Source organism: Montipora foliosa, chromosome 10 (genome assembly GCF_036669935.1).
Source record: "Montipora foliosa isolate CH-2021 chromosome 10, ASM3666993v2, whole genome shotgun sequence".
Classification (NCBI taxonomy): domain Eukaryota; kingdom Metazoa; phylum Cnidaria; class Anthozoa; order Scleractinia; family Acroporidae; genus Montipora; species Montipora foliosa.
This window is the reverse complement of record NC_090878.1, coordinates 8,914,118-8,926,617: the sequence shown is the minus strand read 5'-3', so window position 1 is coordinate 8,926,617 and position 12,500 is coordinate 8,914,118. Positions and strand designations below refer to the sequence as shown.

Genomic DNA, 12,500 nt, shown 5'->3' with positions numbered 1-12,500 from the left:
TATATAAGTAGACGAGTCCAAACGGAGTGTTTTTCTAACTAGTTTTTCACAAGCGAAGAGAGTGGCGTTGGCCGTGTTTAGTCAAGTGTGACAGAAGCTGTGTGCATTCAAGTTGGCGGAGGCCGTGTAAGTTTGTCAAGTACGTGTTGTTCAGAGTTTTATTTCGTGGAAACTACGTTCATTTTGGAATAAATCTTCTTGTTGTTGTTCCGACAACCCTGCGTTCAGTTTAGTTTGCGAACTACCTTTCCTCAAAACATTCGAACTCGTAACATCGTTATTGTCCTAGGTGACTTTGATGCAATTTATTTAGCCTTAGATTGAAATATTTAGGTTCTTATACCCGGGTGTTTACTGTTGATTTTTATGAACGTAAGTGCAAAGTTGAAACTACCAGAAAAGTAATTTTCAAATATGAAATAGCATACGTTTATAATTTTGTTAGCAGCGTAATCCAAACTGTTGTACATACTGTCTTCATGTGTTGTCACAGTGATAGGGGCACTGATATTTCCGCCTCCTTTTACAGTAGACTCAAAGACTGTGATGTTGTAGTCGGTGAATTCATTGAGATCCTTTAAAGTAATACTTGTATTTGGAGGACTGACAGTTTTGGTTAGTTTTGAACCCGGTGACGGAGGCAAAGCTTCGTAACTAACCGTATAACTCAGTATAACACCATTTTGATCAGATACTGGAACTTCTCCCCAGGTGACTAAAATGCTTTTAGAGCTTGTGCTCTATCCTTGGACAGAGGTTGGAGGAGCACTTGTTTCTGAAGGACAATACTTTTTTTCGAATGAAATGGTATATGAAATGAATAGTATATTGAAGTGCAGATATGACTGAAATGAAGTGAAGCAATGATCCTCGCAGTAATGAACGCAGTTTTTAGCAATTGAGTAGAGAAGCCTAGGAAATGTATAACTTCAAATGGGTTTGAGCCCGTGACCTTGAGATACCGGTGCGACGCTGTAACCAACCAAGCTATGAAGCCAAGGAAGTCGGGTGCTGGTCATTTGTGGGTTCTAATGATCCCGTGATGCATGAATCAACGACTAAAGTGATATATGAAACGTAGGTAACCTCGTAACTGAGTTGGTTAGAGCGTCACACAGGTATCGCGAGGTCTGGGGTTCAAACCATGTTAAAGTGCTAATTCTTTTTTTAGGCTTCTGTACGCAATTGCTAAAAACTGCGTTCATAACTGCGGGGATTACAGCTTCACTTAATGATTTTTATGAACGTAAGTGCAAAGTTGAAACAACCAGAAAAGTAATGTTCAAATTTAAAATAGCATACGTTTATAATTTTGTTTCCAGCGCAATCTGAACTGGTGTACTTACTGTCTTCATCTGTTCTCACAGTGATAGGGGAACTGATACTTCCGCCTCCTTTTACAGTAGACGCAAAGATTGTGAGGTTGTAGTCGGTGAATTCATTGAGATCTTCTAACGTTATGCTTGTATTTGGAGCATTGACAGTTTTGGTTAGTTTTGAACCTGGTGACGGAGGCAAGGCCTCGTAGGTAACAGTATAACTCAGTATAACACCATTTTGATCAGATACTGGAACTTCTCCCCAGGTGACGAAAATGCTTTTAGAGCTTGTGTTATATCCTTCGACAGAGTTTGGAGGAGCACTTGGCACTGAAAGAAATTGAACTTTTAAGTTTAGCTTTTAATTTAAATTGTATACAAACAGCAAATGTAATTAACTACCTCTTCCTCCACTCAGAAAGTAATTACCCTTCAATCTATTGACTCGTTGGAGTGAGGCGCAGATTTTTAAAGCTGTGTCTAACGCTAGACGATTTTACTCGTTAAGGGGGCGGGGGAGAGGGGGATTGGGGCGTTTTTGGAGTCATTGGGTTAAGATAATTTGCAACATGATAAATTTATTTTTTCTATTAGCAGTAGATGGTGAGGTCTTGCACTTCTTTCTTTTTGAAACGTCTCTTACATCTTAACTTGAGGAATTGAGAAACGGCGTGCCATTTGTGTCTAATTGGAGTAGTTAAAAAGGAAGTAGTGTAATCAGACCCTCTTAATATGTTTATTTCTCTTAAATTATTTTTAAGTGAAACACAATCGAACGTAAAAGCTTTCCTGTTGTCAGCGAATGGCTTAGACCAAAAGCAATCAAGGGCTGCAAGTCTTTTTTTTTCTAATTCCATTACACAAATTCACTGCCACGCTACTGTGGTAGCAAAAATTAATGTGACATTATAGACTGTGACGGGAAAATTGGTTTTTTTTCCTGGAACAAACTTAAAATTTTGGTATTTACCAATGTCGGCCATATAACCTACTTTGTCCTCTGGAAGATTTAAATATTATTACTACTACGCGTGCATGTACCTTCTTCGTCTGTCTTTGCATTTACGACATGGCTTGCTTCACTTTGCCCAACTGTATTATTTGAAACCACCCTAGTTAAGGTACTCCATCCGACCAGGATAAAGACCCTCAAGACTAGCGTTGGTTATGAAGTCCGATACTCTAAAAGAACAGATTTCCAGGATATTGTTATTGTCCTAGACGACTTTCATGCAATTTATTCAGCTTAGGGTTGAAAAATTAAGGTTCTTATACCAGGGTGTTAACTGAAAAATTTGTAAAAGTTGAAACTATCAGAAAAGTAATTTTCAAATTTAAAATAGAAGACGCTTTCAATTTTTGTTTGCAGCGCAATCCGAACTGGAGTACTTACTGTCTTCATCTGTTCTCACAGTGATAGGGGCACTGATATTTCCGCCTCCTTTAACAGTAGACGCAAAGACTGTAATGCTGTAGTCGGTGAATTCATTGAGCTCTTCTAAAGTAATGCTTCTATTTGGAGCACTGACAGTTTTGGCTACTTTTAAAGCCGGTGACGGAGGCAAGGCTTCGTAGGTAACTGTATAACTCAGTATAACACCATTTTGATCAAGTACTGAAACTACTCCCCAGCTGACGAAAATGATTGTGGAGCTTGTGTTATATCCTTGGACAGGGGTTGGAGGAGCACTTGGTTCTGAAAGGGAATAATTTTTTTCGAATGAAATGATATACGAAAGGAATCATATATTGAAGTGTAGATATGAAATCAAGTAAAGCTATGATCCTCGCAGTTATGAACGCAATTTTTAGCAATTGCGTTGAGAAGCCTAAGAAATTCAGGATTTCAACGAGGTTTGAGCCTGGCAACTTGAGATACCGGTGCGACGCGGTAACCAACTGAGCTATCAAGCCAAGGAAATTGGGAGCTGGTCATTTGTGGGTTCTAATGTTCCCGTGATGCATGAATCAACGACTGAAATTATATACGCAACGTAAGTAGCTTCATAGCTGAGTTATTTAGAACGTGGCACTGATGTCGCGAGGTCTCGGGTTCAAACCCCGTCAAAGTGCTGTTTTTTTTTAATGCTTTTGTACGTAATTCCTAAAAACTGCGTTCATAACTGCGGGATTTAGAGCTTCACTCAATAATTTCTATGAACGGAAGTGAAAGGTTGAAACAACCCGTAGAAAAGTAATTTTCAAATTTAAAATAGGATATGTCAATAATTTTGTTTGCAGCGTAATCCGTACTGGTGTACTTACTGTCTTCATCTGTTCTTACAGTGATAGGGGCACTGATATTTCCGCCTCCTTTAACAGTAGACGCAAAGACAGTAATACTGTAGTCATTGAATTCATTGAGATCTTCTAAAGTAATGCTTCTATTTGGAGCACTGACAGTTTTGGCTACTGTTAAAGCCGGTGACGGAGGCAAGGCTTCGTAGGTAACTGTATAACTCAGTATAACACCATTTTGATCAAGTTCTGAAACTACTCCCCAGCTGACGAAAATGCTTGTGGAGCTTGTGTTATATCCTTGGACAGGGGTTGGAGGGGCACTTGGTTCTGAAAGACGATATAATTTTTGTCAAATGAAATGATGTATGAAAGGAATAATATCTTGCAGTGCAGATATGAAGTCAAGTAAAGCTATGATCCTCGTAGTTATGAACGCAATTTTTAGCAATTGCGTTGGGAAGCCTAAGAAATTCAGGATTTCAACGAGGTTTGAGCCTGGCACCTTGAGATACCGCTGCGACGCTGTAACCAACTGAACTATGAAGCCAAGGAAGTTGGGAGCTGGTCATTTGTGGGTTCTAATGTTCCCGTGATGCATGAATCAACGACTGAAATTATATACGCAACGTAAGTAGCTTCATAGCTGAGTTATTTAGAACGTGGCACTGATGTCGCAAGGTCTCGGGTTCAAACCCCGTCAAAGTGCTGATTTTTTTTTAATGCTTTTCTGCGTAATTGCTAAAAACTGCGTTCATAACTGCGAGATTTAGAGCTTCACTTAATAATTTCTATGAACGGAAGTGAAAGGTTGAAACAACTCGTAGAAAAGTAATTTTCAAATTTAAAATAGAATATGTCAATAATTTTGTTTGCAGCGCAATCTGTACTGGTGTACTTACTGTCTTCTTCTGTTCTCACAGTGATAGGGGTACTTATATTTCCGCCTCCTTTAACAGTAGACGCAAATACTGTGATAATGTAGTTGGTGAATTCATTGAGATCTTCTAAAGTAATGCTTGTATTTGGAGCACTGACACTTTTTGCTACTTTTAAACCCGGTGACGGAGGCACGATTTCGTAGGTCACTGTATAACTCAGTATAACACCATTTTGATCAAGTACTGGAACTTCTCCCCAGCTGACGAAAATGCTTGTGGAGCTTGTCTTAGAACCTTGGACAAGGGTTGGAGGAGCACTTGGTTCTGAAACACAATATATTTTGTTAAATTAAATGATGTATGAAAGCCACCATATATTGAAGTGCAGATACGAAATCAAGTAAGGCTATGATCCTCGAAGTTATAAACGCAATTTTTAGCAATCGTGTTGAGTAGACTAAGAAATTCAGGACTTCAACGAGGTTTAGGTCTGTGACCTTGAGATACCGGTGCGACGCTGTAACCAACTGAGCTATCAAGCCAAGGAAGTTGGGAGCTGGTCATTTGAGGGTTGTAATGTTCCCGTGATGCATGAATCAACGACTGAAATGATACATGAAACGTGAGTGGCTTCAAAGCTAAGTTGGTTACAGCGTCACACCGGTATCGCGAGGTGTCCGGTTCAAACCACATTAAAGTGCTTTTTTTCTTTTTAAGGTTTCTCTACGCAATTGATAAAAGTTGCCTCCATCACTGCAAAGATCACAGCTTCAGTTAATAATTTTTATCAACGGAAGTTCAAAGTTGAAACTACCAGAAAAGTAATTTTCAAATTTAAAATAGCATACGCCTTTAAATTTTGTTTGCAGCGCAATTCGAACTGGTGTACTTACTGTCTTCATCTGTTCTCACAGTGATAGGGGCACTGATATTTCCGCCTCCTTTAACAGTAGACGCAAAGACTGTAATGTTGTAGTCGGTGAATTCATTGAGATCTTCTAAAGTAGTGCTTGTATTTGGAGCACTGACAGTTTTGGCTACTTTTAAAGCCGGTGACGGAGGCAAGGCTTCGTAGGTAACTGTATAACTCAGTATAACACCATTTTGATCAAGTACTGAAACTACTCCCCAGCTGACGAAAATGCTTGTGGAGCTTGTGTTATACCCTTGGACAGGGGTTGGAAGAGCACTTGGTTCTGAAAGGGAATAATTTTTTTCGAATGAAATGATATATGCAAGGTATCATATATTGAAGTGTAGATATGAAATCAAGTAAGGCTATGATCCTCGCAGTTACGAACGCAATTTTTAGCAATTGCGTATAAAAGCCTAAGAAATTCAGGACTTCAACGGGGTTTGAGCCCGTGGCCTTGAGATACCGATGCGACGCTGTAACCAACTGAGCTATGCAGCCAAGGAAGTTGGGAGCTGGTCATTTGTGGGTTGTAATGTTCCCGTAATGCATGAATCAACGACTGAAATGATACATGAAACGTGAGTGGGTTCAGAGCTGAGTTGGCTAGAGCGTCGCACCGGTATCGCGATGTCTTGTGTTCAAACCCCGTGAAAGTGCTGTTTTTCTTTTTAAGGCGATTTCGTTGTTTTCCACCACGGATCTCGTACTGGGCATAACATTGCGACTTCGGAGATGGCGGAGTTTCACGCCGGCTATCTGCAGAAAGGCAACAAAAGCCGCTTTTTGCTGCTCAAGAGCTTTTAAGTGCAATCATGATAACTTTTCTCGGTTAGAGCGGTTTCGAAATGAGTGTTGTAAAACCAAAACCATAGTAATTACTTTAACCAATCAAAAAGGACGGAGACAATCCAGTAAACCAATCAAAACGCGAAGTAATTACACGTAGCCGACACAAAAGGTGGGAAAATGTGGACGCGCGAGCCACAATTGGTTTTGGTTTTGCTTCTGATTGGTTAAAAAAGTGGCGCGAAAACTATGAACCAATCACTGAGTGAAGTAAATGGAAAACCAAAGTAATTCGCTAATTACTTTCGAAACTCAATTGAAAACCGCTCTAAGAAGGTGTTGTTTTGGACCTCGCCCCAGTTCTTTTGCGGAAATGATCTTTTTGAAGCCAAAATTGCCTCTTCATTCAGTTTGCACTCGATTTATCATCGTGTTCCGGAGAAACGAGGACGATGACCCCTAATTTTAAATGGTTTTATTTATTTTTAATGGGTACACGGAAAACATATTTTAAGGAGAACAAAATTGGATAATACAAGTTGTAGTAATTACCTATAAATGACGTGAAACTGCTTTTTGAGCCTGCATGACACTGAGTGCATAGTGATGACTGTAGCGGTCCAATTTGCTTACATTTTTTTGCAAGATTGAGCAATTTGAAATCACGTTAATTAAACATTATAGCCCGGACAAAAGAGCAGTTTCAAGTTTTCTGTAATATTCAGTAGCGTCTCCACCACTGATAACAAAAAAAATTTCCGGTTGATGATCTAGTTTCGAATGCTTTTCGCGAAATTCGGTAAAAACACTTAGAACAAAGCGCATACAGCGTAAAAACAAGCACTTTGAGTCCATCTTTTTATTACATTTTCTAAATGTCCTGTGCATGAATATCAACTTTGCCGAGTTTGAAAAACATCTGGATAGTACCTTATTTTCATGGGAATTATCTTTAGGTTTCTCTACGCATTTGGTAAACACTGCCTTCATAAGTGCGAGAATCAGAGCTTCGCTTAATGATTTTTATGAACGTAAGTGCAAAGTTGAAACTACCAGAAAAGTAATTTTCAAATATCAAATAGCATACGTTTATAATTTTGTTTGCAGCGCAATTCGAAAAGGTGTACTTACTGTCTTCATCTGTTTTCACAGTGATAGGGGCACTGATATTTCCGCCTCCTTTAACAGTAGACGCAAAGACTGTAATGCTGTAGTCGGTGAATTCATTGAGCTCATCTAAAGTAATGCTTCTATTTGGAGCACTGACAGTTTTGGCTACTTTTAAAGCCGGTGACGGAGGCAAGGCTTCGTAGGTAACTGTATAACTCAGTATAACACCATTTTGATCAAGTTCTGAAACTACTCCCCAGCTGACGAAAATGCTTGTGGAGCTTGTGTTATATGCTTGGACAGGGGTTGGAGGAGCACTTGGTTCTGAAAGAGAACAATTTTTTTCGAATGAAATGATATATGAAAGGCATCATATATTGAAGTGTAGATATGAAATCAAGTAAGGCTATGATCCTCGCAGTTACGAACGCAATTTTTAGCCATTGCGTATAAAAGCCTAAGAAATTCAGGACTTCAACGGGGTTTGAGCCCGTGGCCTTGAGATACCGAGGCGACGCTGTAACCAACTGAGCTATGAAGCCAAGGAAGTTGGGAGCTGGTCATTTGTGGGTTGTAATGTTCCCGTAATGCATGAATCAACGACTGAAATGATACATGAAACGTGAGTGGCTTCATAGCTAAGTTGGTTAGAGCGTCGCACCGGTATCGCGAGGTCTTGTGTTTAAACCCCGTGAAAGTGCTGTTTTTCTTTTTAAGGCGATTTCGTTGTTTTCCACCGTGCATCTCGTACTGCGCATAACATTGCGACTTCGGAGATGGCGGGGTTTCACGCCGGCCACCTGGAGAAAGGCAAAAAAAGCCGCTTTTTGGTGTTTAAGAGCTTTCAAGTACAATCATGATAACTTTTCTCGGTTAAGAAGGTGTTGTTTTGGAACTCGCCCCAGTTCTTTGGCGGATATGATCACTTTGAAGCCGAAATTGCCCCTTCACTTTGCAATCCATTTATCATCGTGTTGGGAAGAAACGAGCACGGTGACCCCTAATTTTGAATGGTTTTATTTATTTGTAATTGGTACACGGAAAACATATTTTAAGGAGAACAAAATTGGATAGTAGAAGTTGTAGTAATTACCTATTAATAACGAGAAACTGCTTTTTGAGCCTGCATGACACTGAATGCATAGTGATGACTGTAGCGGTCTAGTTTGCTTACATCTCTTTGCAAGATTGAGCAATTTGAAATCACCTTAATTAAACATTATAGCCCGGACAAACAAGCAGGTTGAAGTTTCCTGTAATATTCAGTAGCTTTTTCATCACTGATAACAAAAAAATTTCCGGTTGATGATCTAGTTTCGAATGCTTTTCGCGAAATTTGGTAAAAACACTTAGAACAAAGCGCATACAGCGTAAAAACAAGCGCTTTGAGTCCATCTTTTTATTACATTTTCTAAATGTCCTGTGTATGAATATCAATTTTGCCGAGTTTGAAAAACATCTGGATAGTACCTTATTTTCATGGGAATTATCTTTAGGTTTCTCTACGCATTTGGTAAACACTGCCTTCATAACTACCAGAATCAGAATTCACTTAATGATTTTTATGAACGTAAGTGCAAAGTTGAAACTACCAGAAAATTAATTTTCAAATATCAAATAGCATACGTTTATAATTTTCTTTGCAGCGCAATTCGAAATGGTGTACTTACTGTCTTCATCTGTTCTCACAGTGATAGGGGCACTGATATTTCCGCCTCCTTTAACAGTAGACGCAAAGACTGTAATGCTGTAGTCGGTGAATTCATTGAGCTCATCTAAAGTAATGCTTCTATTTGGAGCACTGACAGTTTTGGCTACTGTTAAAGCCGGTGACGGAGGCAAGGCTTCGTAGGTAACTGTATAACTCAGTATAACACCATTTTGATCAAGTTCTAAAACTACTCCCCAGCTGACGAAAATGCTTGTGGAGCTTGTGTTATATCCTTGGACAGGGTTTGGAGGAGCACTTGGTTCTGAAAGGGAATAATTTTTTTCGAATGAAATGATATATGCAAGGCATCATATATTGAAGTGTAGATATGAAATCAAGTAAGGCTATGATGCTCGCAGTTACGAACGCAATTTTTAGCAATTGCGTAGAAAAGCCTAAGAAATTTAGGACTTCAACGGGGTTTGAGCCCGTGGCCTTGAGATACCGGTGCGACGCTGTAACCAAGTGAGCTATGAAGCCAAGGAAGTTGGGAGCTGGTCATTTGTGGGTTGTAATGTTCCCGTGATGCATGAATCAGCGATTGAAATGATACATGAAACGTGAGTGGCTTCATAGCTAAGTTGGTTAGAGCGTCGCACCGGTATCGCGAGGTCTTGTGTTTAAACCCCGTGAAAGTGCTGTTTTTCTTTTTAAGGCGATTTCGTTGTTTTCCACTGCGCATCTCGTACTACGCATAACATTGCGACTTCGGAGATTGCGGAGTTTCACGCCGGCTATCTGCAGAAAGGCAACAAAAGCCACTTTTTGCTGCTCAGGAGCTTTTAAGTGCAATCAAGATAACGTTTCTCGGTTAGAGCGGTTTCGAAATGAGTGTTGTAAAACCAAAACCATAGTAATTACTTTAACCAATCAAAAAGGACGGAGACAATCCAGTAAACCAATCAAAACGCGAAGTAATTACACGTAGGCGACACAAAAGGTGGGAAAATGTGGACGCGCGAGCAACAATTGGTTTTGGTTTTACTTCTGATTGGTTAAAAAGTGGCGCGAAAACTATGAACCAATCACTGAGTGAAGTAGATGGAAAACCAAAGTAATTCGCTAATTACTTTCGAAACTCAATTGAAAACCGCTCTAAGAAGGTGTTGTTTTGGACCTCGCCCCAGTTCTTTCGCGGAAATGATCATTTTGAAGCCAAAATTGCCTCTTCATTCAGTTTGCACTCGATTTATCATCGTGTTCCGAAGAAACGAGCACGATGACCCCTAATTTTAAATGGTTTTCTTTATTTTTAATTGGTACACGGATAGTACGTCATTTTCATGGGAATTACCTTTAGGCTTCTCTACGCATTTTGTAAAAACTGCCTTCATAACTGCGAGAATCGGAGCTTCACTTAATGATTTTTATGAATGTAAGTGCAAAGTTGAAACTACCAGAGAAGTAATTTTCAACTATCAAAGGGCATACGTTTATGATTTTGTTTGCAGCGCAATTCAAACTGGCGTACTTACTGTCTTCATCTGTTCTCACAGTGATAGGGGCACTGATATTTCCGCCTCCTTTAACAGTAGACGCAAATACTGTAATGCTGTAGTCGGTGAATTCATTGAGCTCATCTAAAGTAATGCTTCTATTTGGAGCACTGACAGTTTTGGCTACTTTTAAAGCCGGTGACGGAGGCAAGGCTTCGTAGGTAACTGTATAACTCAGTATAACACCATTTTGATCAAGTTCTGAAACTACTCCCCAGCTGACGAAAATGCTTGTGGAGCTTGTGTTATATCCTTGGACAGGGGTTGGAGGAGCACTTGGTTCTGAAAGGGAATAATTTTTTTCGAATGAAATGATATATGCAAGGCATCATATATTGAAGTGTAGATATGAAATCAAGTAAGGCTATGATCCTCGCAGTTACGAACGCACTTTTTAGCAATTGCGTATAAAAGCCTAAGAAATTCAGGACTTCAACGGGGTTTGATAGATAGATAGATAGATAGCTTTATTAAATAAAACCATTGCAGCCAAGGGCTGAATTACGGCTATTTACAATCGAACAAAGATTCTAAAATTATTTAAAATTTAAATCTAAAATTTAAATCTAAAAATATATTAAAAGCAAGGTTGCACACCGAGAACTAAAAGCTAAAAACGGGAAGAATTTGCCATTAAAAAGCTCCGCTGAAAGCGATTTGTCTTACAAAGAGGGACATTGAAAGTCCTCTTTTTCCTGAGAGTTACTTGGCATTCATTCTTTGGCGGCAGTAAGTGATGGAGCCTGTGGTTGGGGTCTTGAAGGATCTTATCGAAGAGGCGCGTGGTGAGTTCCTCTCTTCGAGCGCTTAATAGCGGCAGCTCCAGGGCGACGCACGCCTCGGAATAGCTCAAGGTGGGATAGATGATACGAAAGGCGCGTTTTTGAAGCCTTTCCAGTTCATCTGATAGGTATATGGGAAGGCTATTATGAAAGGTCTCGCAGGCGTATTCGGCGACCGGCCGAATGCATGTGGTGTAGAAACATACAAGTTCGAGAGGGTCGAGGCCCGCTCGTTTTAACTGCCTCAGCAAGTACAGTCTGGACGCTACCTTCTTAACTATCTCAGCAACATGCGCATTCCATTTCAAATCGTCAGAGATGAAGAGACCCAAAAGTTTGGCACTCTTAACAACTTCGATGTTCTTATTATTGATGACGACAGGTGGAAATGAACGCTTAGATCTAGCAAAACAAATCTGCAACTCTTTACATTTTCCTTCGTTCAGCTGGAACCGATCTGCCTGAGCTGCCCCAACTAAATTGAGCCCGTGGCCTTGAGATACCGATGCAACGCTGTACCCATATGAGCTATGAAGCCAAGGAAGTTGGGAGCTGGTCATTTGTGGGTTGTAATGTTCCCGTAATGCATGAATCAACGACTGAAATGATACATGAAACGTGAGTGGCTTCATAGCTAAGTTGGTTAGAGCGTCGCACCGGTATCGCGAGGTCTTGTGTTTAAACCCCGTGAAAGTGCTGTTTTTCTTTTTAAGGCGATTTCGTTGTTTTCCACTGCGCATCTCGTACTGCGCATAACATTGCGACTTCGGAGATTGCGGGGTTTCACGCCGGCCACCTGGGGAAACGCAACAAAAGCCGCTTTTTGGTGTTTAAGAGCTTTTAAGTACAATTATGATATATTTTCTCGGTTAAGAAGGTGTTGTTTTGGAACTCGCCTCAGTTCTTTGGCGGATATGATCACTTTGAAGCCGAAATTGCCCCTTCAGTTTGAAATCCATTTATCATCGTGTTGGGAAGAAACGAGCACGGTGACCCCTAATTTTAAATGGTTTTATTTATTTGTAATTGGTACACGGAAAACATATTTTAAGGAGAACAAAATTGGATAGTAGAAGTTGTAGTAATTTGGTACCTATAAATGACGTGAGACTGCTTTTTGAGCCTCCATGACACTGAGTGCATAGTGATGACTGTAGCGGTCCAATTTGCTTACATCTCTTCAAGATTGAGCAATTTGAAATCACCTTAATTAATCATTATAGCCCGGACAAACAAGCAGGTTCAAGTTTTCTGTAATATT

At 40.0% G+C, this 12,500-nt stretch overlaps 3 protein-coding genes across 5 annotated transcripts in view; all 3 read right to left on the bottom strand.

The window, feature by feature from the left end:
* LOC137974465 (phosphatidylinositol phosphatase PTPRQ-like) overlaps nucleotides 1–2,840 on the bottom strand; it is a 55,115-nt gene extending 52,275 nt beyond the window's left edge. For all 3 annotated transcript variants that reach the window (XM_068821476.1, XM_068821475.1, XM_068821477.1), the window contains exons 1-2: nucleotides 2,713–2,840; nucleotides 1,347–1,649 (exon numbers count right to left, since the gene is read on the bottom strand). In XM_068821476.1, the coding sequence (XP_068677577.1) occupies nucleotides 1,347–1,649; nucleotide 2,713 (304 nt within the window). In that variant the 5' untranslated portion in view covers nucleotides 2,714–2,840. The remainder of the gene's footprint in view (nucleotides 1–1,346; nucleotides 1,650–2,712) is intronic.
* Nucleotides 2,728–10,295, bottom strand: LOC137972498 (phosphatidylinositol phosphatase PTPRQ-like). The gene is made up of 8 exons (XM_068819251.1): nucleotides 10,256–10,295; nucleotides 8,921–9,223; nucleotides 7,272–7,574; nucleotides 5,332–5,634; nucleotides 4,460–4,762; nucleotides 3,585–3,887; nucleotides 2,849–3,015; nucleotides 2,728–2,760 (listed from the first exon to the last, which is right to left on the bottom strand). Exons 1-8 carry the CDS (start codon nucleotides 10,293–10,295, stop codon nucleotides 2,728–2,730), a joined length of 1,755 nt encoding a protein of 584 aa, XP_068675352.1.
* A 19-nt stretch (nucleotides 10,296–10,314) lies between these two features.
* The window catches only part of LOC137972496 (phosphatidylinositol phosphatase PTPRQ-like), a 15,919-nt gene continuing 13,733 nt past the window's right edge, over nucleotides 10,315–12,500 (bottom strand). Inside the window, exon 11 of the mRNA XM_068819250.1 lies at nucleotides 10,315–10,739. Within this exon, the coding sequence (XP_068675351.1) occupies nucleotides 10,315–10,739 (425 nt within the window). The remainder of the gene's footprint in view (nucleotides 10,740–12,500) is intronic.

Coding starts and splice junctions, on each gene's coding strand:
- LOC137972498 (XM_068819251.1), bottom strand. CDS start 10,295: ATGAAGGCAGTTTTTACAAAATGCGTAGAGAAGCCTAAAG. Junction 5,635..7,271: donor TGTGAAAACAGATGAAGACA/GTAAGTACACCT, acceptor ATTCCCTTTCAG/AACCAAGTGCTCTTCCAACC. Junction 3,016..3,584: donor TGTAAGAACAGATGAAGACA/GTAAGTACACCA, acceptor ATTCCCTTTCAG/AACCAAGTGCTCCTCCAACC.